The sequence below is a fragment of the Hemicordylus capensis genome, chromosome 2 (genome assembly GCF_027244095.1).
Source record: "Hemicordylus capensis ecotype Gifberg chromosome 2, rHemCap1.1.pri, whole genome shotgun sequence".
NCBI classification, from domain to species: domain Eukaryota; kingdom Metazoa; phylum Chordata; class Lepidosauria; order Squamata; family Cordylidae; genus Hemicordylus; species Hemicordylus capensis.
In genome coordinates, this window is record NC_069658.1 from 389,060,529 (window position 1) to 389,085,533 (window position 25,005).

At 45.7% G+C, this 25,005-nt stretch overlaps 1 protein-coding gene across 1 annotated transcript in view; it reads left to right on the forward strand.

Moving 5' to 3' along the window:
- TNRC6C (trinucleotide repeat containing adaptor 6C) overlaps positions 1-25,005 on the forward strand; it is an 814,117-nt gene that overhangs the window by 17,229 nt on the left and 771,883 nt on the right. Inside the window, exon 4 of the mRNA XM_053303814.1 lies at positions 12,346-12,448. Within this exon, the coding sequence (XP_053159789.1) occupies positions 12,395-12,448 (54 nt within the window). The 5' untranslated portion in view covers positions 12,346-12,394. The remainder of the gene's footprint in view (positions 1-12,345; positions 12,449-25,005) is intronic.

The following is a 25,005-nucleotide window of genomic DNA, read 5'->3' on the forward strand; positions in this document are numbered from 1 at the left end:
TTGGATGGTCAAACATCCCTTTAGACATCCCACCTGTTGGAATAGTGAAGGAATAGCACTCTGCAATGCATATCCATGCAGTAACTGTTCAGAGGGTTGTCGACACCAGACAGCACTCTAAGCTTCATGCTCTTGGGTGATATCACAGAACTTTACTTTTCTACCAGGCGTGTGCTGAACAATAATCATTAGTTTAATGTTCTGACAGTGCTCTGTTGTTACATGAATGTTCAGTACATCTTCGGAACTAGAGGCAGAAAAATACCTACCACATCAATAAAGTTATACTGATAATATTTTCTCTTAGCATTGTAAGCATGGCACATCATGGGAATCTGAATCATGCCATTGCTGGGTCTAGAGACATCAGTGCAACTGGATAAAAATCCAGTGAATGTCTTAAAGAGCATAGTGGGTTTAATAATAAGAATTAAGAAACAACCCCCTTGCTACTTTAAAAACAAACAGAGTCTTCCACTTAATACCATATATCAGCTTTCTGCAGGGCACAGATATGCACATGACGCTCCATTTGACAAGCACTGTCCTATTACCTTCAATGATGAAGAGTGCCCTTCATGCACAAAGGAATGGTCCAAATATATCATTCCACAAAATGAAGCTAATGAGCAGCCCCTGTTCACTACAAAGCTTCATGTGTGCACTGGAGCCACCATATTAACATAACAGCATGTATGTGGTCATTTTTTTAGCTATTCTTTGTTTTTCAAGAGACAATATAGAAATTGATATGGGCATCATTTCCTTTATTAGGCAGATTGCTGGTTAATAGCCTAGGATGGTTGCTGAAAGGAGCTAATTATTAGAAGATGGTCTCTTGATACCTGGAGATCTCTCTTGAATGTTTTTAAGCCAACAGAGATCGGAGAAGGTGATTGCCCCCCCCCCAGGTAAGGGAGGGAGACAGGAAGGTAGATGTGTGTGTACATGTGCCACATAGAATACAATTCTATAAGGTTATGCAAACAACCATGATTGCTATTGGGACAGAGGACTGGTGAGGAGGATCATACCCACACATTATCACCCTCCTCAGTTCTCTCTGCCACTCACCATGGCACATGAGCGGCACTGTGGTGTGTGACAGTGCAGGGAGCCGGAGGAGGAAGCCCTCCCACATCCCTCAATGCACTGCACCAGGAACGCAATGAATTGAGGGGTCTTCCCTCAGCTGGGTGTTCTTGCTGCCCGGCTCCGTGTATGCACTCTGAGCATACACACAACCGCAGACCTGGGGTAATGTCTGCTCCCTTTAACCCAGGTAAAAGCCTTGGTAAAAAACTCAGACTACTGGGGGAGGCAGCGCTGGGATCGGCCTTGATCCCAGCACTGTTCACGAGCAGCCCTACCCAGGTGGGGCTGCCCTAACCTGGGCAATTGATTGATTGAGCAACCACATAGATAGATTCTCTCCAGGATGATCTGTCTTCAACGTGGCCTTTAAGGTCTCTCAGTGGTGCATTCACTGCTGTCGTAATCGAGTCCATCTACCTTGCTGCTGGTCATCTTCTTCTTCTCCTCTTTCCTTCAACTTTTCCTAGCATTATGGACTTCTCAAGGGAGCTGGGTCTTCACATAATGTGTCCGAAGTAGGATAGTTTGAGCCTGGTCATTTGTGCTTTGAGTGAAAATTCTGGATTGATTTATTCTATGATCCATTTGTATGTTTTCCTGGCTGTCCATGGTATCCTCAAAAGTCTTCTCCAGCACCAAAGTTCAAAAGCGTCAATGCTGTTTCTATCTTGCTTCTTCGAAGTCCAGCTTTCATATCCATAGAGTGTCACGGGAAAAACCCTTGTCCAAATGATTCTAATCTTTGTAGGTGTAGACACGTCATGGCATCTAAAGAACCTTTCCAAGGCCTTAATTGCAACCCTTCCAAGTGCTAGTCTGTGGCATATTTCCTGACTGCTGGATCCTTTACTGTTGAGGGTCGATCCTAAAAGGCAGAAGCTATCTACCTCTTCAATGTCTTCATCATCAATTCTGAGGCTGGTTGCTGTACCCATTGTCATTAGTTTAGTCTTCTTTACATTTAGTCATAGTCCCATTTTTTTCACTGTGCTCCTTGACTTTCATTACTAGAGCTTGCAGATCATCCGCATCCTCAGCTATCAGAGTGGTGTCATCAGCTTAGCGCAGGTTATTGATGTTTCTTCCTCCAACTTTAAAACCAATGCTCATCTTCTTATATCTCTCAGTATATGTTCAGCATATCAGTTGAATAAAGAAGGAGAAAGTATACAGCCTTGTCTTACTCTGTTTTGTTGCCAATCTGGAACCAGTCTGTTTCACCATGTTCTGTCTGGACTCTGAGTACCAGTTGCGGGGGAGTAACAGCAGGAGACAGAGCACGCCCTCAACTCCTGCCTGTGGCTTCCAGCGGCATCTGGTGGGCCACTGTGCAAAACAGGATGCTGGACTAGATGGGCCTTCGGCCTGATCCAGCAGGGCTGTTCTTATGTTCTTATGACTGTGGCTTCATGTCGTGTGTATAGGTTTCTTATGAGAACAATGAGATGTTCTGGGATGCCCATTTTCCTAAGGATATTCCACAGCTTGACATGGTCTATGCAACTGAAGGCTTTTTTGTAGTCAATAAAGCACATATTGACTTCTTTCTAGTATTCTTTGGCTTTCTAAATAATCCAGCATGCATTGGCAATGATGTCTCTTTTCCTAAACCAGCTTGAACATTCGGCATTTTCAAATAATTTTTTTAATAAAGGAAAAACTCATTTAAAGTAAAGTATCATCACAGTGTTCTTTTAATGCATTTTCTTTAAAAAACGAAGAGCAGAAGCTCTACCTGGGTAGGCCTATCTGGGTAACCCAGGTAGCCCTACTCGGGTAACCCTGGGTAGGGCTGCTCATATGCACTCTGTATGTTTCTACCAGAAAAGGATTTGCAGATAACTAGCAGTAGTCATATTTAAAATAAGTAGTCATATTTAAAAGTAGTCATATTTTAAAAATGCTTTTAAAAGTGAAAGACAATCTGCACAACTTGGTTCCTCTTTTCTTGAAGGTAGAAGTGTAGACTTTTCCATGCTGTGAATACATTTGCTGTCCACCTGCATAGAAGTGACTGGGTAGAACCAGACAGGGATAATTCCTGGGGTGGGGGTGGGGAGTAATAATGCAGGCTTTCTTTTTATTTCAAATGATTCCAAAGCAATGTGGTTGCTATGGGGTTATTTACAACAGGAAAGAAGAAGTTATTTGTCAGTGCTGCTCAATATGAAAAGTTTCAGAAAGTAAAAAGGGGCATTCTGAAAACTGCACCTAATCTTGCTACTAATGTCGCAGTCTCTCACATTCCTTGTGCAGGTGCCTTGGTTCAAGAGCAAAAACCACACCTGCAGTTTGTAAACCAGACTGGGGATAAAGTGGCCCCAGGCACTTCGGTGGACTCAGGCATCTTGAGCCAATTTGGATTCCAGACAGAAAGTCAGACAGTGCAGAGCCAAGTTGCTGGTTTGCTCTGCCGGGCATTTCTATATGGAAGTTCTCTGGAAATGTGAGCTCCTGGAACAACCTGAGCAGATGGCACCAGTGAATGCTACAAGACTTGGGTAGATTCTTAAATCATTTCCCTGTGAATGGCGATTCATTTTCCTGTGAATGTGGATGAGGAGGTGGGGATCCTGCAATTCATTCATACAGCAAACTGAGACCTGCTCCAACCCACACTAATCCCCACGCATCTTTGGGAAACCCTGGCCTGTGCATAGACACTACTGCCTGCACACAGACACATGAATTGCTGGGGTCAGAGAGACAGCACCACATATCTCTCCCCCGCTCCCACAAGACTGCTTCTTGCACTTCCAGCTGCATACTGAGTCCACAATTGTTTAAATGCCATGCAGCAGTGCAGGTCATTGCACACCACCACCACCCCATGGTTCCTTAAGTTCTCACAAATCACTGCCATACCTGCAGACCAAATTTGAAACCACAGAGGTCTGCCTGTTCATTCCATGGCTGCTGTTGTGACCAAGTCGAAGAGTGATTTGAACAGACTGAAGGCGGCACAGCCACCTCATCCAAGTGTGTGAAGCACACACTGGGGTGTTTAACCATGAGTAGATGCACTGTGGGGAAGGACTGCAGCCTGCCCTTTGAAACAAAGCCCTTCCCAGCCAGCAGGTCTGCTAGCTGTTCTCAATAGCAGACTGGAGACTGGGCTGTCAATATGCGCTAACTCGAAAAAAAAAAATGCTTCTGCAGTTCTCTGCAGGCATGAATTGGATCTTTGCAAAGGGCAGCAGCTGAACAATCTGCAAGGAAGAGAGGTTTAAAGAGAGGAGCCTCCTCCTCCTTTTCCTCCTAGAACAGAACAGGGTGGTGCATAAGAAACTGGAATTGTAGTTCAGTTCTTGTCGAAGAAGAAAAGTGGGATATACTGTACATTTTTAAAAGAATAAATGTCTCATTTTGTATACTATACTATATGGATAGTACCATATATTAAAATATATAACAATGCCATCATTGTTATTGCGAAGCCATGTAACGTGAAACTGCAGTTATAGAGGTTTGAATTTGTGAATGTCCAAATGCATGCAACCGCGGTTTTGTGGCAAAAGTGACCTGAGATTTGCCTTGCCAAACTCCAGTTTGAACCTTCAGTTTGTAGTGAGTTTCACTGCCTTAACCTGAGTTTTTGGTGGCAGCGTTACATCTCAATGCTTATGCCGCCATAACTGTGGTTTCGTGCAGTTCCTGGAACTGTAATCATGGAGAGGGTGGTGCAGACCTGCCAGGAATAGTGCCCACTCTATGTCTGTGGTGCTTCTCACAGGCTGCCTCTTGTCTCAGATCCAACAAAGCAGTTTCCCAGCAACTGGGATGCTGCCACATCCCATCTCAAGCTTGTCACCCTGTCAAATAGGAAAGCCACACAGGAGCAAGCCCTCTTACCACTCTGTTCCTTGTTTCCCCCTCCTGGTAGTCAGGAGAGAAAGGGGATGTGAGGGCAAGATGGACACTATGTGCTTAGCTCTCCAAAAATGAAGCAATCAAGATGTATGTTCACGAGCACATGCACTTGAGGTGGCAACACAGGCAGGGCAACCCCATTAGAGTGCTGGGATGGCAACATATAGCAGGGCGGCGATCCCTGGGGTTGGGGTTAAAGGGTAGCTCCAACCAGGAATCCTTGAATGGTTCTGCTCTGTTTTTTGCACAATGATGTTGGAGAAGGGGGGCCCCAGCCCCTTCCCCCAAGGGATCCCGTTCCACTCAGGAGCAGCATCCATCATCATCATCACCATCACCATCACCACCATCATCATCACCATCATCACATGAGGAATCATTCCTTTTACATGTTCCCCCAACATGTGTGGTCCCAAGGCTTACTCATGAGAAGGGCCGGGAAGCAGGATCAACTTTGCCTCCTGTAAAAGGAGCGATTCCTCATCTGTTATGAGGATGGGTGCTGTTCTGAGTGGACCACTGACTCATGAGAGTGTAAGGCCATGCGGACACCCCTTCACAACTTATGAGAAGAACTGTATGTGGGCTGATAGGCTGAATCACTAACAATGGGCAATGAAATACTTTCTTCCGTGGACCACTCTCTCACGAGAGTGCCAGGCCATGGAGACACACATGGGGGCCGGACACCAGATGTCGCCCAGCTAGGTTGCTCTATACAAGCAAGCCACGGGGATGGGTACCCCAGCAACAACTCTCCCTGTCTTGGCAACTGCGGCCAAGTAGCTGTCAAAGCATCCCCTCCGCCAGCCCATCCAGCTATTTGAACATATCCATCTTTATTTTTGCCCAGAATGTGACCCCATTCTCCTGGGGAATGTGACCCCATTTTCCTGGGGTCACTGGAAATCAGGGCTCCCCTTACCCACAATTCCCCACAGCAGCTGATCTGCATACAGCACAAAGCCAGTCCGAACCCAGGAAATTGGATGAGAGTAAAGATCTGTCCCTGGTCCCAGTATTTCCCCAGTCTGCCCACCTAGCTACGCCCGGACACATAGAGCGCCAAAATCTCCTTTGGGTGTGTTCAAGACTTTACTGGAGAGGAGGGAGCTGCTGTGCAAAATTTCTATCATTAACCAGAGAGAAGGGGGGGGCTTATATAAGTGGGGGCCCCTTTTTTTGTTAGCTCAGCTCATGAGCGTGCAGTCCGATGGAAGACCAAGGTCCAAGGTTGGTGAGCCTAAGGTCCTCCCCAGTAGACTGGCCCTCTCATGAGAGTGCTAGTCCCCTGGCGGCAAGCTGCCATGGGGTCAGGCATGTGGTTTGGTCTCTGTGGACTGCTTTGCCAGAGTGAGCCATTGCAAGAGGATTCTTGGTCACAGTGGGCCAGAGCCCAGGATCCTTTGCCCTCCCTCATATACCTATCCCCCCAGGAAGTCATCATGTTCCCCTCCCTTTCCTGAGTAACAGAAAAATAGTGCCCCCCCTGCAGGATCCCTCTCCCTACCAAAAACTGTGCATGTGTGAGACAGTTTTGTTTTGTGGCTCTTATGAGGGTGGTGGTGCAATCACTGTCACAAGAAGGGCTTGAACAGCATGGTTTCTAAAGGGATTTAAATGCCCTTTCCCTGCCGAGGGTGGGTGGTCCATTCTGAAAAGACATGATCGCGCTCAGCATGCCCCCTTGAAGGTCGTGGTCAGTGCCTGCCACGCTGGAGATGTGCTGACACCTTGCCCACAGTCTGGCAATGTGAGCACTATGGAGCTTGCTGGGATACGGCCTTGACGGACCAGGAGGAGGGTGGGGCTCCTCTGCCCTGAAAACAGAGGTTTCTGGACTGTGGTTGGATGAATGTCTGCAATGTGATTCAAGGTTTGAAAAATTCACCATGGGTTTTGCAACCTCCAGTTTTACTTTACATGTCCATGCCACCTATATGCATTGTTTAGATGCCAGAAGCAAACCTCTGGCTTATATTATTGGATATAAGCCACATTTATTGTATTCAGATATTAACTGTAGTTCTTCCTGTGGTTTTGTGTCTATTGGTATCTTAGCACAGGACAAGAAATTATAGGGGCTGTTCTCACAAGCACCCTAACCCAGCCTAGAGAAGCCCAGCCTGGGTTAGGCTGCACGTGAGATCCACCAGCATAGGGCCTGATCCTGGAAGGGCAGCACTGCCTGGTCCCACTTTGAAACCCAGCTCTTAGCTGGGGTTAAAGGTTGGAGCTCCAGAGGACACAAAGGTGGGCGTCTAGAGCGCCTGTCTCCTTGAGGAATCCCCCAATGCATTGCACATGCCGCACATTGCATTGTGGGATATCTGGAGGCTGGGATGCATCATCCTGGCTTCTGGAGCTCCATGCTGTGCCACGCAGCGTGGATCGTCTGGGAGGGTTTTCTGTGCTCCCAGCAAGGTCAAGAGCTCATCTGGGTGGAAGGTGAGTTCTACCAGCCTTCCCCCTGCCTTTCCGGTCATGAACGACCTCATAGTATGCTTCTAGATACTACCAATTCTATGTAATCAAGGCATCCTCTGAATGTGTAAGATGAAACTGGTTTAAAACAGTCTTTAGTTTTAAGTGGGAATTGGATCCCTCAATACCTTTTCTTTCTGACAGGGAAGATGCAGCAAGATATTTGCACAACTTTTATGAGGAATTGAAAAGAAGCCAGAAAGCCTTTTATTTTTGCTCACATTCAGCCTATTGATATTAAACTAATCCATCACAGCTGAGAGCCTGTGATAGGAGATCCTAGGTAGCATGCTAGCAAGACTCATCTGGAAAAAGATTTTGGAGGTGTATTTTGTATGTCTAAAGGCATTTCCAGATGTACCATTTTGCGCATGATGAGACCACTGGATCTGAGCACTATTCACCTGCAATTCACATGTTCATGGGCTGGTTCCCTGTGCTGATGACTGCTAGTCCACATAAACTAGCAGGGGCTGTGGCTAGGTTATTTGTGCCTCTCTTTTGAGGTCCTTCCTGGTTCAGCAATACTGTTATTTCTGTAAACAACACCCTAACACAGGGTTTCTTAATCTTGGGCCCCCAGATGTTGTTGGACTACAATTCCCATAATCCCCAAGCAAAAGCCATTGCAGCTGAGGATTCTGGGAGATGTAGTCCAATAACATCTGGGGGCCCAAGGTTAAGAAACCCTGCCCTAACATTCCTCTCCTTCACAAATCATTTACTATTTGCCCCTGTAAGAAAGCCAGCTAAGAACCTTTGCTTCTGCCTCTTAAACAACTTGATGCATTTATCAGCTTCAAATGAAACAATCAACTAAATAAGTCTAAACCTAGTCTTGCCATTTCCTGAGCAATAGCTGAAATTATTAGCCCCTATGCGTACACACACACACACACACACACACACACACCCCTTATTCATTGGGAACCAAGACGTTTTCACTTCAGGCTTAACACTGTTTCTGCTTTTTAAAAAGGATACCATAGACTGGCATAGATGCAGAAAATGGCAAACAAAACTATTGAGGGTCTAGAGCACCTTCACTCTGAGGAAAGGCTGCAACATTTGGGACACTTTAGTTTAAACAGGCTTCCCCAACCTGCGGCCCTCCCGATGTTTCCGAACTACAATTCCCATCACCCCAGCTACAACTTATGTTCAGCAACTTATGTTCAACAACATCTGGAGGGCCGCAGGTTGGGGTAGCCTGATTTAGAAAAAGGTGACCACGGGAGACATTATAGAGGCGTATAAAAGTATGCATGTTGTATTACTGAGGCGTATAAAAGTATGCATGGATACAGATAAGTTATTCTCCCTCTCTCACAACATTAGACTCAGGGGTCATCTAATGAAACTGGTCAGCAAGAGATTCATATAGAAAGATTCATCACCTGCCACAGCTGGTCAGACAGCACTCTGTTTTCCATTGCAGGACTACCCCATACTTGCCTACATGTCCCTATTTTCCCATTTAGGTGAATGGGAAAATAGGGACATGTGGGCAGGTATGGTACCCCTGGGTTCACCTTCCTGCTCAGCCTTCACCTGGTCTTCCTTAATGGCAAGGGACCCCAAGCCCTGTCCTCAGGCCCCACCAGTCCTGGTTGCACTTGGTCACAAAGTTGGCAAGCCAAGCTCATGACCAGACCTCCAGGTCCTTGTATTTCTCTCTCTCTCATCTGGGCAGCATAAATGGCTGCTGGTCTGGGCCTTCATCTCTGGTGCCTTGTAGCTGGGGAACAACTGGTATTCAACACTTTGCCTACGGCATGTCCTGTTTCCAGGATTCCCAGAGACCTCTGGCTGGCATCTATGGGGAACATGGTGTTGTTCCAGGGATGAACATTTGGTCTGGTCCAGCAGGACCCTGCTTATATCGGCTAGAATACACATCTCATTGAGATGCCTCTTTTCTTTCTATTCTACATTTCTCTTCCACATTTACAATGATTACATCTATGTAAATAATGCAAAGACAATTTAAATATTATTTTTAAAACCCCATATATGAAAACATCCTTATGCACTCACTTGGTGTAAGCCCCACTGAAATTAGTGGAACTTATTTCCGTATACCATGCATAGATGTAGACAGAGCAGCTGGAAACAGTTGGAAGAAAGAAGGCAAAATGTATGTCACTTGGCAGGTATTGCTTCTGCTATCCCTCCCAACCTACAGCAGAAGCATAGTTTCCAGAACCCAGCAAGTAGGAGTGGCAATTTGCAGAGTGGACATTTGCTCAGGGTAGGGTTTAGGGGACAGCCATAATATTTTTCAGGAGTTAGAAAGCATATTTAAAGAGGAAAGGTAAGAGAAATTGAAACTATTATCATGATCACTGGAAAGCGGGCTAAGAGAACTTAGCCCGCTTTCCAGGGATCGTGGGAACCAGCAGGCTCGCAGGTGAGCCCAGTGCTCCCAAGGTGACTAGCCCGCCTAAAAGACCCTCCCCTAAGATGAGGTTAATGGAGCGAGCACTCCGTTAACCTCATCTTTTTGCTCGTGTGCTGACACGGTACGCGGCAACACACGAGTAGACCCCTGACCGGGAGGCTGCAAGCAGCCTCCCAGGCTTGGGGGTCTCTCCAGAATGCCCCGCACACCTGTGCAGGGCATCCTGGAACTTCCGGGGGCTGCATGGCTCCTGATCCCCACCACCCCTGCTGGCTCTGTGATGGAGCCGGCAGTCATGTGAGCAGCCAATCTGGCCACCCAGCTACGAGTGGCTGCTAATCTGCGGGGAGAACAGGCTAAGCCCACTCTCTCTGCAGTTAGCCCCAAAGCTCTTCTCACGGATCTTCTCCTCCTTCTCCCTCTCCTCCGCAAAGAGTTGAATTCATTGAGCTTCACTCAATGAAGCTCTTCTCACGATCCGTGAGAAAAATCTTGACAAAAATCTTCAAATACACAGTTGATAAAGAAGATGTATGAGAACCAATGGATTAATATTATTTGACTGGTAGGTTTGTATTAAGAAAAAGTATTTAAAATGATCTTACAGTGAGAGTAATTGATCAGCCAAAACAAAAAAACCAACCTCCCCCCCCCAAAAAAAAACCAAAAACAAAAACCCAGCCTAGAGGAAAAATGCCTTCTCTGGAGATTTTACGGTGCTGAGTAAAAAACGTCGGGCAGAGAGGTTTTAGGTATAACTAATATGCTCTGTCATACCAACTAGTAGCCATACTGTAGGTTCTTTTTTTCCTGTTTGTTGCTTTGCATTGCTTTTTAATGTCTGTTGCTTTGCAAAACATAACATCTGTATTCGTCCATTTGTATCTTCAGTGCTCCAGTATAGGGTTGTACATTGTAAGTAAACACAGTTGTATTATCGTGGGAAAATTGGGCTGTTCTAAGCTAATGTGGTTTGGTTTCCTGGAGGTTCTCCCCCTAATTATCTCATGAGATAATTGTTTGTGCTTAACACTTGTGCAGTTGTTGCTAAATCATCAATTTGGGCACTGACACAGGACAGGTTTCTGGTGGTGGTAATTTATTTGAGTGTGGCTGAAAGATGTTTAGAGAATGTTCAGAATTAGACCATATCGATAAAAACCTTTGAATTATTCATGAAACAATTTGGAGTACTATGAGAAAAAACAACCTTCTCTGAAAATGTTTGGAAAGGTTGTGTTTGAGATACATTAAATTCGGTCTCATGACCAAATGCTGGGGAGCTTGAGAGAAGGCAGAAACCATGACACAATGACACAAGCCCCATTGGGGCTGCCGCCCATGTGCTCCACACAAGTGGTGCTGCGGAGCTCAGGAATGGGGGAGAAAGGAATCCGGGTCACTAGACAGCCTACAATGTAGTGGGCTGCTGAGTCACTACCCCCCCACCCCGCCCCACCCCAGCTGTATGGCCAAGATAGCTGCTGGCAGCCTGATGACCCACATGACCAGTGAGTGAGGTAGGAGATGTGTGCTTTCCCTCCTACCTCACTGTAAGCCTGGGTTTAAACTCAGGGCTACCCAGGGGAGGAGCGGCGAGACTGGGAGTCATACTGGGGCTTAGTGCAACCAGCCCTACCTGGGCTAGCCCTACCCTACCCTGGTAGGGCTGGTCGTGTGAATGACCTTATTGTTTGATTTGACTTTACTTGTGAAATTTTCAGTCAGTATTGGGGGCAGGTGTTTCAGAAGCCATTTCTTGTTGGCTATACATACATGTTGTGTGGGAATGATTCTGAGCCAGTTCAGATGAACAGAGCTCAGCTTACATGCTGAGGGTGAGGATGTGCTGATGAGGATGTCCTGAGAGCATGTTCCCCTGATGTCACTAAAGGGATTTCTGACGCACTGCCTGGACATCTTTCAATGTTCATAAGCAGCCATAATTAATGGGATAAGTTAATTGTCTTTGTCCCACTAATTTCAATAGGAGCGTTCAGTGATAATTTTCTGAAGCCTGTCAGTCAGGCTCAAGAGAGGGGTATGCTGAGCTTCAGCCTGTATCCAGCCAGTCAGGAGCAGAGGAGGAGAGTCTTCACCCTCCTTCCTCCTCTTCTGCAGTAGGGTTCTGACTCCCCTGGGAGTCCTTCAAGTACCCTTAGGGGTACTAGTACTCAGGGAACCCCTGGACTAAAAAGGGATTTATTTATTTATTTAGTGCAAAACCTCTCCAGGTATTGGGGAGAGACATCTTGGAGACATTATCCAGGACCAAACTTGCTACAAACTTGCAGAACTGTTTTCCCCCACAAAGATTTTGACCCTGGAGAGGAAATCCATTTAGAATGAAGCAATTAAATGCTTTCATATCTGCCCCACCGCCCTATACAATGGTCTTCTCCCACAAACTGCAACACAGCTGGTACTGGTTGGGTAGAATTGTGAGTGCATTGTTCTTTCCTGTTTAAATTAAATCTTTGCTTTTTCTCACACAGGGATGCCACTGATCTCTAGGAGGAGGGTCTTCAGGAAGGATGGGTTTGAATGGCTTTTCATGGGAAGGTCAGCATCAAAGTTTCTGCAGCCCGACCTAGCCAGGTAAGACAATAAGTTCATTCTCACGATGCGTGAGCGAGGTGGTGTGGGATGTGGGAAGCAGGATCAGTCATACCTTCCCCCAGATGATCCTTACTGCTTCCTGGACTGCACAGCTTACACGCCCACATCACGAATCATACTGCTCCCAGCAGCGTGGCTGTCTGGAGGCTGGGGGAATGGAGCCCAGCTTCCAGAAATCCCTCAATGCACCACACAAGAAGCACAGTGCATTGGGGTATTTCCCCACAAGCCCAGGTGCTCTAGGTGCACAGCTCTGCATGTGTCAGGCTGTAGGCAGCCTGAGCAGACACATGAATGGGTACTGGGGTAGAAGGGCACGCTTGCACCCTTCTACCTCGGTTATAGCCCGAGGACAAAACTCAGGCAATCCGGCCAGGGAGCGCCAGTATTGGCCCCAGTCCCAGTGCTCCACACCAGCAGCCCTACCCGGGTAAGCCCGTGCAAGCCCAAGTACGGCCGCTTGTGCGAACTGTTTCAATATGTTGTGAGAACTTGGACTGCATCCTGAGCAGATCTCTTGTGGTGCTTTCATTGTGTGATGGATGTTAAATGTAGGTACAGTAGTGAATGGACCTCATAACTTCCAGCTGTACTGTTTCTCCCACTGAGTGTTATCTATTGTTGGTTTTTCATAAAATTTATAGCTAACATTGGATTAGTTCCACTTTCCATTTTGTACCTATTTGTTGACTGTAATGTGAGCTGTCTTACTAAGGTATGGTCTCTCGCAGCAGGGGTAACATGTACTAAATTTTGGAAATGTTAGTACTTGCTAATGACATTTTTTATGAAGCAATGAATTATGTGCAGGTTTGTGATATCCAACCATAAAAATGTACCTTTATAGATTGTAAGGTAATGTATATACAGTGTGTTCTTGTTGATCAGAGAGCCACGGGAGACAGCCAAAATGTATGGATAACCAGATGTTTGGAGCAGAGGGTGGGGTACTGTGCTTATAGGCAAAGCTAGCTGGAGAGACGAGAAATAATAACTTAGGTACGTAGGAGTTTTGGATAACTTAAACTCAGATAACTGGAGGTTCAGCTGTATTTTGAAGTTACTGTTTCAGATCTTTTCCAGACTTCATAGAAATGTCCTTCTTCCGTGTCTTGATCCCAAGTATGGTATGCAGAACTCACATAACACAAAACACATGTACCTGATTTCATTTGGCAAATGGAGGGTATGTGAACTCCTGGCTTCCATTAACCTTTTCCTATTTCACTAAACCACTTTAACTTCTGTCTTTCTCATGGACAGACTACTGCACTCATTCTTGGAAAGGCATCATCTGGCTAGGCATTAGAAGGTACAAATGCTCCTATTTAAAAGTTAGAGTCTTGGGCAAATAGAATGGAAATGGGGCCATTTGTTTTGTTTTATGATGGGATTCTGTTGCTTCTGCTTCTCCTAGCTCATTGTTAATTTTTAATTTGTCTCCACCATTGCAGTTGTTTCTATCCTTTGCCCTTGGATTTCTCCTCCTTTCCTGCTTCTGTCTTAATTGTATCTGCTATTAGATCACATTCCTGAGGCTGAGGCCACTAGTGTCTAAACAATGAGACAATAGGGATGGGCCCGGACTGGTCCGGAGGCCATTAAAAAAGCCTCCGGACCGGTCTGGTCCGGACCTGGGCAGTCTGGCACTGGGGTGGGGGGTACCTTTAAGAGCGGCGGGAGGGTTTACTTACCCCTCCAGCCGCTTTCCCGCTCTGTCGCCATAATCCTAAGAGTAATTGGGGCAGCAGGACACCTCCCTGCCGCCCCTTCCCCGACATTGCTTGAAAAAACTCCCAGGAGTCCTTCGCGCGCGCGCACATCACAGAGATGTGCGCGCACACACAAAGGACTCCTGGGAGTTTTTTCAAGCAATGTTGGGGAAGGGGCGGCAGGGAGGTGTCCTGCCGCACCAATTACTCTTAGGATTATGGCGACAGAGCGGGAAAGCGGTGGGAGGGGTAAGTAAACCCTCCTGCCGCTCTTAAAGGTACCCCCCACCCCAGTGCCGGACCGCAGTTGGTGGTTCCGTGCACACCCCTATGAGACAAGCCTAGTGGTTTAGGTGACTTTTTAACAACAGCAATGTGCCATTCAGACTTCAGTTCTGGAGTGAGTTCATGGCCAGAGTCTGCACTTGACTAGATTAGGCAGCTAATTTGCCCTGGACACACAAAGAGGTCATTCACACAATCGAAAACTGTGTTCTACCTGGGTTTGGGAACTGTGTGTACTCCCAATTTTTGATTGTGTGGAAGCAAGGAAAACCTGGGTAGAAGTGATTGTGTGGAAGCAAGGTAGGAGAAAAAGCTACCCATGTTTTCCTCTAACCTTGCTTCCACACAACCACTTCTCCCCAAGTTTTCCTCCTACCTTGCTTCCACACAATCAGAAATTGGGAGTACACACAGTTCCCAAACCCAGGTAGAACACAGTTTTTGTTGTGTGAATGACCTCAAAGTTTGGGCCCTCTCAGCCAAACCCTTGAGGAGGCTTCATTCCTTCCTGCTAACCTCCCTGTTGTTTTGCTGCTGAGGATATCAAGGAGAGAAAAGGATTACGGATCACAAAATTGAATAAGCAGTGTGCTCACTCTCAGGGGCAGGTCTCTTGGCCAAAGGTATGAGCACTGCAAATCTCTTGCTTTGGTAATGGTGCAGGGGCTCTTCAAAACCTGGAACCAGTCTTGCTGAACATCAGTAGTGCAATGGCATCAGCAGCGTCAAACATGATCCAAGAGTGTAACATTACATTTGGCTCTGGTGGCAAGCAAAAAAGTTTTAAAGGCAACAGCTCACAAGAGAAGAAAAGCAAGGAGGCAAAAAAAGCCTCCTTTGAATGGGTGGGGGAGATGAGCTAATTAACCTGGGTGCCTGTGCCATAAGGATTAGAGTAGGGGGAGGTGAATGTAAAATGACAGCATTGGACATATGATTTTAAAAAAGAAAAAAAACTTCTTAAAAAATAGCTTGTTTATTTAGGATTTTAGCAGGCAGGTTGCTTTCCTGAGAATCTTGACTGATAAGATGTACCATGTACCAAAGCCAGAATGGAGTAGTTAGCAGGGCATTATTTGGGCCAGTGGATTTTTCAGCTATGAGCTTAACACAGCGGAAGCACCAAACACTCTCCTTTCTCTTCCCAGTTCAACAAAGCCCATATGTCCCTACCCATACTTTAAGATCTTCTTCAGAGGCCCTCCTCCGGGTGCCCCTGCCAAACGTAGTGAGGCGGGTGGCTACCAGGGAGAGGGTCTTTTTGGTGGTTGCACCCTGTTTATGGAATAGTCTCCCCAGTGAGGTTTGTTTGTTCTTTCAGATGCTAGGTAAATACCTTTTTGTTCACTCAGGCCTTTTAAATTCTGGTTTTCAGATTTGTTCTGATTTTTAACTAATTTTAAAATTAGCTGATTTGTATTGTATTTTGTATTTTCTTTTTACCTTTTTGCGGGGGGGGGTGCATCTGTTATGATTTAATGTGTTATGTGTTTTTATTGTATGTTTTAATCCTCTGTTGTGAGCCTCCTAGAGAACAATTTGTTATGGGGCGGCTAACAAATTAAGTTGTTGTTGTTGTTGTTGTTGTTGTTGTTACACATGTACATGTTTTTGTGTGAATGATTGTACATTGGGGATGTGCATGAAATGTACATTGGGGATGTGCATGAGCTCAAAACAAAACACAGATGATTGAAATATTTTGTCGAAATACCACTTGAACTGGTTGTTTTGATGTAACAAACTCAAAAAGATTTTTAATAAGATTTTAACCTTTCCCCATAGGATCCTATGCGGGTTTGGGAGGAAGGTTAAAAATTTGTTTAAAATCACCTGCTTGCCCATTTCTTTTGTGGGTTGGGTGGTAGGTACCACCTATCATGCCCTACCACACAACCCACTTTGGTGTCCCTAGGAGCTACCCATGGGGAACAATTCTGCCTATGTGAACAGCAATATCAGAAGGAAACTGAGAGAAGGACAAGTGGGGAGAAGGGGCAGCAGTGCTTCAAAGATTTTGATTTTAAAACACGGAACAAGAGCCTATGACTTGGCTCCTGGGACAAACCAAAGGTACCTCTGGCCCAACTCCCTAACTCTGACCAGCCAGCTGTTCCAGGCAAACTTTCAAGGGGAGTATGCAGCTGATAGCCCTCACCCTCAGCTGTGGTAGTAGATGTATATAATTGAAATCAGGGACATGCATTGGGTTCTATAGGATTGTGGCATCCTAAAATCACAGTCCTTTAAGAATTGGTGGCTTTCGCAACCCTCTTAGTGAAACAGCTGAAGAAAGTAACTGGCTGGTTAAAGGAAATGCACAGAGAGCCATCTTGTGGTGGATGTTAAACACATGTGAAAGGTTCTTTTAGCAGGGTCAGTTTGTACTGATGTGTGTGACACTGATAACAGGCATTTTGAATTGGAATTTATTCCGAGGACCTCTCCCCCCCGCCAAAAAAAAATGTCCCTTACCATTCTTTCAGATGCCATCCCTAAACCATATTCAGTTATTTCACTCTTCTTTTATGTGAAAGCATCAGTTACTGAAGAAATCTGTAGACTTCCTACAGTGCCCTGTAAACAAGGGTTAGGAGGAAATTGTTATTAGAACTTCCAGCATGAGAACTACTGTCAAAAACTGGTTGTGAATATGAGGCCAAGGGTTCCACCAGGGAGACCCGAGTTCAAATCCCCATGCAGCCATGAGACTTGCTGGGTGACTCTGGGCCAGTCACTTCTCTCTCAGCCTAACCTACTTCACAGGGTTGTTGTGAGGAGAAACCTAAGTATGTAGTACAGCGCTCTGGGCTCCTTGGAGGAAGAGCGGGATATAAAATGTAAAAAAAAAATTGACAGTAGTTCTCAGGCTGGTGGTGTACTGCTAGCGATTAATAGTAACTATATTGGCTTACATCAAATACTGCATTACGTGTCCGTAACACTGAACTGTGAGGCTGAGCTGAGCTGCGAGGCTTCAAAGCCAGCATCAGGGCTGAGCAAAATGGGCAGTGGCACAAGCAGCCCTTCTACAGGTTCCCCTACTGTCCCGACTGGGGAAATTTGCAGAAGCACTGCTGAGGCAACCACCCATTTTGTGCAGTCCCAACATTGCCTTTGCAGGGCGCAGCAGCCTCACAGCACAGGGTTATGGTGGACACAGAAAACTGTAATGGATGTCAGCTACGATATCATATAGATTATGTAAAATAATTATACTCTAGTGCAGAGATAGGCAACCTTGGCTCTCCAGATGTTGTTGTGGCTGGGGGTGGTGGGAATTGTAGTTCAACAAGAGCTGGAAAGCCAAGGTTGCCTACCCTTGATCTAGTGGTCTGTTTCTGTGACCTACCATCATGACCTATCATGACTTATCATTTATTTATTTATTATTTCTCTGTGTAAACCGCCCTGAGCCATTTTTGGAAGGACGGTATAGAAATCAAATTAATAATAATAATAATAACGGTGACTAGAAGCCACTAATGACTCAGCAGCGGGGAAATGACTTGACTAGCAAGCCAGAGGTTTCCAGTTCAAATCCTCACTGGTATGTTTCCCAGACTATGGGAAAACACCTATATCAGGCAGCAGTGATATAAGAAGATACTGAAAGGCATCATCTCATACTGTGCAGGAGATGGCAATGGTAAACCCCTCCTGTATTCTACCAAAGACAACCACATGACTCTGTAGTCGCCAGGAGTCGACACCAACTCGACGGCACACTTTACCTTTACCATCATAACTACAATGGTATGGCGGGGGAGGGGTTTTTTTTACAATACCAAACAGTGGTGGTGGATGGTGTCCTATAACTGTATTATTACCTCCAACAACCATGTTCATTCTAATTACAATAATATGACTATTAACAGTGGCAATTTACGACACATGAACCCTAGATGTTACAACATTCTTGACTTGCCCCTGGAAATTTAATCACTACTGATGAAGGAAAGTATAGCCCTGGTACTGTTTCCTGGCCATTGGTGGTAATTGATTGTGTCTATGAGCACGATCAGGTCTTTTGTCAGACTTGGCAGTCAGTCTTGAATTTGATGAAAACGCTGCTATTACTAATATGGAGTCTGACCTCCTTTTAAAAAAAATCCTTTGTTACTGGAACAGGACTAGACATTATAGCTGAGTTTTCTGTCTTCTAAGTAACTAGGGGACATGGTTAAGAAAATATAAGTAGTTTGACTATACTGGGGAATTCAAATCTTTGAAGCATTTTATTATTGTGGAAGATGGCAAAGAACCACCTGGGAATACAGTACTTCGTAATTGTCTCTCATTCCTATCTTGTGTTACATGATCAGACAAAATACAAGGAAGTATCCCCTCCTTAAGAGTATGTTAGACTCTTAGTTCATTTATATGGGAGCAGTCCCAGTAGCTCCATTGAATATGTGGTTTGAAAGCTAAATGAAAAATCCCCATGCAGCAGAACCTACCAGAGAGAAATCATTGAGCCCTTTCTCACAATCAGGAGAAAGGGCTACCAGGTGAGCGATGGGGAGGAAGCCTTGGAATGCTTCCCTCCCTGCAGATAATGCTTCCCTCCCTGGTCTGGGTGCAGAGAGTGCATGCCCAGATGTGCAGCTGCCCCCTTGTTCAATGAGGAGGGTCGGGAGCCGGGGCACATTGCCCTGCCCACAGAACTCCCGCAATGTACCCCGCGAGTGTGATGTGCATTATGGGGACCCCCCCCAACACTGGCTGGGAGCCCCACAGTCTCCCAGCCCCGGCTGCAAGCAGTCGGGGCTGGCAGACGATTAAAAAAAAATAAAGTTAAGGGAGTGCTTGCTCAGTTAACCTCATTTTGAAGGCAGGCTCCAGAGGTGGGCTTACTGCCACGGTGCCATTGGGAGCCAAGCAGCTCCTGGTGGTTTTCATGCACAGGGGAAACCAGCCTGAGCTTCCTTAGCCCAGTTTCCTCTGCAGATGAGAACAGCCTCACTGTGTCTTTTCTTTCTTTCTTTTTTTAAGAGGGGAAGGTGATGTCTGGGTGTGTGATTAAGTTCTTTTTGGGAAAATCTGGCACTAACTCTGTGTTCTTCCTTCAACTAGGTTCTCTCTTCTCCATCTCGTATTAGTGTTCCCTGCAACATAAATTCAGTTTGGTTTAGGCTATTGTCTAACTTCACAAAACATGTGACTATCTGTACAGAGTTTCCAGGTTTAAAACATTACTATCCTTCCAAACCATAAACTCAAAAAGTTTCTTTCAATGACCAGCAACCATAAATTCTCAGCATCAGCATCTGTTGGGTACTAACTGATGAACATGTTTCCTCAGCTGTAAAGCATGTATGCATTCTCACTTTCTGTATCCAATATATATTGATTCCGGGGCTGGGAGTAAGAAATCACATCGGCAACCAAGTAGACTTGTCTTTGGTTACATTAGAATTGTCCAGGTGGCAGCTTCTAATTCTCCTGGCTGGGTGTTGACAGATCTTCTATTTCCCCTATGCTTTCCTTACAGAGGCCAGTCTACACATGCAAGAATATGAGTGGCAGCATAGCGGCCTGTATCCAGACTAGTGTTGTGCTAACATAATGTGACTAGATATGGGTCTTTAGGTGGTTTATGGCTTGTGATGTTGTACAACTGCTAGCAGAAGATCTTTCCTTATAGGGATGTGCAAAACGTTTTGGGTACAGAACAATCTGTACCTGAAACAGCAAATTTCGGGTGATTCGGAGCCGAACCGAATCACCCTCTAAGAAATCCGAATAATTTCGGATCTGAAACAAATGACCCCTGTTTCGGATCCGAAATATTCGGATGTTTCGGAGCTCAATTTAGTGAGCAATGACGTCTATTTGAATTTCCCGCCTTTTTGCATCCCATTGACTTCAATGCAAAAAGGTCTGATGTGACATCTGCTCAGATTTCGGGTCCCAGGGGCAAAATAATTCTGAGTGTGGATTCTGTGTGTATTCTGAGTGTGGATTCTATGATAGCACATGATTTTCAATGAGACACCATGAATCCACTCTAATTTGCTATCATAGAATCCACACTCAGAATACCTCAGAAACAACAGAACCCTGTACCCCATGGGTTAGAAACCCATGGGGGTGGTTGGCATCCCATGTGAACTACACCACCACTCGCTCTGGGCCACCCCAGCACCCCCCAAGTGCACTTATGGGGCTGCTGAAAGCTTCATTATACATTATGAGGAAAAACCTTAAAGACGCATAAACTTCAACAATTCACCAAAAATCAGCCCTCTGCCCAAATCCTTTGAAAAAATTCAGGCAGCTTCCTTGCCCCTACCCGGCACTACCACCAACCCCACACCACTCTAGGCCACCCCTTTCCCCCTGACGTGAAGCAATACACCCTCCATTATACCTAAAGGGGGAAAACCTTAAAGACGCGTAAACTTCAGAAATTCACCAAAAATCAGCCCTTTGCCCAATCACTCTGAAATTGGGGTGGTAGCCTCCACCCATTAGGCACTACCACCCCACCCCACTCTTTTGGCCCAGATCCCACGTTATGCCTCCAATCTGCCCCAAAGACACTAAAACTTCAAAAATTCACCAAAAATCAGCCCATTGCCCAATCCCTCTGCAATTTGGGTGGTAGCCTCCACCCATTGGGCACTACCACCCCACCCCACTCTTTTGGCCCCAGGACCCATTTTTCTAATCCGAATCTATTCAGATTCAGATTAATTCGGATCAGAATCGAATCGGGGTGATTCGGATGGGCAATATTCGGCTACAGAACAGAACAGGGGTGTTTCAGTTCAGATCTGAATTGAAACACTGAAAATCCAAATTTCACACCCCTATTTTCTTATATGAGATTGTGCTATGTGTCAACCGATGTGACAGCAGATGAACTTGTCTGCAACAGAGGTGTTTTCCTTGTGCAGTGTCGTTCTGCAAAAAACCGGGGCTAGGGCTTTTCTCCTTGCTGTACTAGTCATCTATTAGCAAGGGTATTCTTATATACTAGCTGGGCTGGGGTCAGAGCATCTGCACCTCTAGTTTTGCTCGCCCACCTGCTGCCGCACCTGCCAATTTCTTTCCTAGCCAGCCCGTTGCCATTTTATTGCACGCCCATTGCCGCCGTTTTCTTCCCCTGCCTGCCCCCCTGGCAACTGTTTTGTTTCCCGCCTCACTTCCAGTGCTGCCGCTTTCCTCTTCTCCTGCCGAAAGCTTGCTCGTGAACTCTCGTAAGAGCTGCCACGCATGGGATTAGCGATGGGTATGCCTGAGAGAGAGAGAGAGAGAGAGAGGAACATCCAAAATGAGAATCCTTTGCTGACAGTCTGATGTGGTCCATTTTACCTCAGCAGTCAACCACCTTGTTTCCATCCTAGCCTCCTGCATGTGAAGACCCATTCAGCCTCCCTATTAGTGGGCCCTGGCCCTTGAATTAAAGCTGGTAGTGTCACAAAGACCTTTTTAAACATCTCCTTCTAGTTTGGGCCAAATCTCTTTGACAGATTTCCATGCGGCTTTTACGGGTGAGTGGAATTGACAGGGCCCTGAGGGCTGCCTGTTCATTCATAAGGATCCTTTTCTCCATTCTTGCTCTTTATCTTGTCAGCTGGGAGAAGACCTTGATTACGGTGTGTTCCTCTTCTTTGTGGTGTCTCTTCTTCCTTCAGTCTGTGATGCCTGTCTGTCTCTATAAACCAGAGGTGACATCTGCGCAAGGGCTGTATTACTTCTCTTGCATATTAGTGAGGAGGGAATTAGGCAAAAGAAAATCAACCTGAGCAGCACCAGGTTACATTAGCTGCTCAGAGCTCGGCCAGGCTTTGCGTCTGTCTACAGTAGGGGAGATGACCCTTGTTACGGAAACAGACATAATTAAAGCCCATTGAAACAGCAGGGAAATCTCTGGTTGGGGAACATTGTGTCTGACTGCAGCTGAAAACAGATGTTCTCCTCTATGTCTATTCTCTAAGTGTAAGTAGAACAGATGCAAAACAACATTAAAATGGTAGCAGGGCTGTAAATACCATCCCTAATTACTCTGCCAGGTAACACTCCTTGTAGCAAAATAACTTTCTTCCTTCTTTTTTCCATTTCCATTGCTATTGGCATTACTTGGACTTCATTTCTCCCCCTTTAAATGAAACACTTGTTCCTTTCTTTCTGGCCTCTGCTGCCAAAAGATCCAAGAAAAGATTTGGTTGTGGTTTTAAACCTGCTGCTTTTGACTGGCAGTGTTGTTTTTGAGTTTTTGCTGCTTTTGAGAATATATTAGGCAAAAGAAGAATAATGCTGGCGAGGGAAAGCAGCCTCTGAACGGTTAGGGCCTCTGTCTTGTCTCCTATTTGTCTCATCACAAGATGAGTGATGATAACGTAGATGATAACATGGTTGATAACATGGCCACTTTCATGGATATAGAGATGGGAGTGGTATTGAGAGGTTACCACAAGGATATTGCTATTAATGCAAGATGGTGAGTGAGTTGAGTGAGTGAGTGAGTGAACGTGCTGTTAAAGCATTCCAAATAAAACAAAACAAGGTCAGGTATTCCCGATGTCCCTCCTGCACTGGCTGGAGTTGTCCTTCCATGAGGCAAAGTGAAACTGTCACCTCAGGCACAGGTGTGCGGAGGAGTGCAGGGTGCAGCAAGTAGGTTGCCAGAACCTAAGTGGTATACTCGTGGGTCAAATGGGCCGTAACCCAAAGTTTGGCTTTAAAAAAGCCAAACCTGCCAACCTCCACAGCCCTCACTCTCACCACTCTTCTCACTCCACCAGGGCATGCTGTTCATTTTCCCATCCTCACTCGCCAGGGACAAGCGTTTTCTTTCTCCTCTTCCCTGTGATGGGGATGGAAAGGATGCCTTGGCCATCACTGCCTGGCTTAGTGCATAATCTGAGAGTGTTTGCATGCCGCCATTGCGGCCTCAGCAGCATGGCTGAAGAATGCTGAGCACCCACCTTCAGATGAGGTGTGGTATCATATTGTCCACTTCAGGCAGCAAAGTGCCCTGCACGCTGGTTTTATTTACCTGAAATAGTTGTCTCCTGCCCTTCCATCCACTGTGGACCAACAGCGTGGCTTATAATAACAGAGTTAATGACATCTGGCATAACAAGACCACGTTAAAACTGATACATAAAATGCAGTCAGCTGATAAAAGGAACTCTTATTGAGTGAAAAAAACTCTCTGTCCATATGCTGGATCTTCCTGTGACCATGCAGTTTTATTTTTATTTAGATGTCTCATCTCATACTCACTCATTTCACCAGTCTTCTCTGACTCTAAGCTATTTCTGCTTAGACCACACCAGTTCTTGCTCGCCTTAGTCCTGCATTCAAAAGGAGGAACATATGTGAGTTTGGGAGGAGTAGGCAAGGACCTCTAACAGCTGCAGCTGCTCAACAATTCAGGTACATCTCTCCCTTTGTTATACTTCACTGCACACAGAGTTTATATAGCACTTTAGAGTATTCAGAGCACATCACACATATAATCTTGTTGTGATCCTTACAAACAACCTTGTGAGGTTTGTTTCAACATTGTTATCATCCCATTTTGCTGACGGTGGTAGTGAAGCTGAGGCATAGTGGCTTGCATAAGTTCGCCTAATACGTTTATAGCGGAGGTGAAGGAACTTCCTGAATCATTGGCCAGTCTCTTCACTATTAGGATACAGTAGCTCTGCTGTTTAAAAGATCTTTGTTGTCCAGCTTTGGTAGCACTGGGAGCTTTATTTGAACTGTCCCAAGAGCTGTGAACTGGCCTCTCTCTCTTGATATATGCAAACCTGCATCAATGTACACACCCACACCCATGACTGCAGCTGCAATCTGTGTTTAAAGAAAAGAGAAAAGAATTCCCTACAGATTCAAATTCTCGAGAGACATCAACCAAAGGTGCATTAACTAATCAAACTGTGATTTCAAATTGATTATTGCAAATTGCCAACCATAATAGAATTCTCATAATGGGAGTCATAAAAAAGGTAGACCCGGTCACAGCTGCCTGCGACTGACTGTCCTTGGCTGCCATCTCGGGATGAATTTATGTTCCTGCTCCTAATGTAGAGCTGTCTCTGTGAGTGGATAACCTTGGGCTGCTGTCCTAAAGAAGAGGCCCCCTAACCCTTTAGTACAGAAACAGATGCTTAGGCTGCTGTTTTGTTCATTTTGCATACCCGCACACATGCTTGTTCTCTCTCTCTCTCTCTCTCTCTCTCTCTCTCTCTCTCTCTCTCTCTCTCTCTCTCTCTCTCACTCACACACACACACACACACACACCAATCCCTACCACCACTACCCCTGCCAAGGCACCCTTTCTCATTGTCCTGCCAACCATACACAATGTTGTTGGCAGTAATTGGCAGAGTGCCAGCCAGAGGAGCTTGGTTGCAGATTGCCAGCATTTTTCACACTTTGCAATGGGGCAGCAGCCCTGTGCACCTCTTTGCTGGTTTCCTTGGTAACCACATCACTCTGCCAGAGCTCTGCAGTGTCAAAAAATAAAACAAGATGACATGGGGGCACCTTTCAGGACAAACAACTGCCCTGCACTCCTC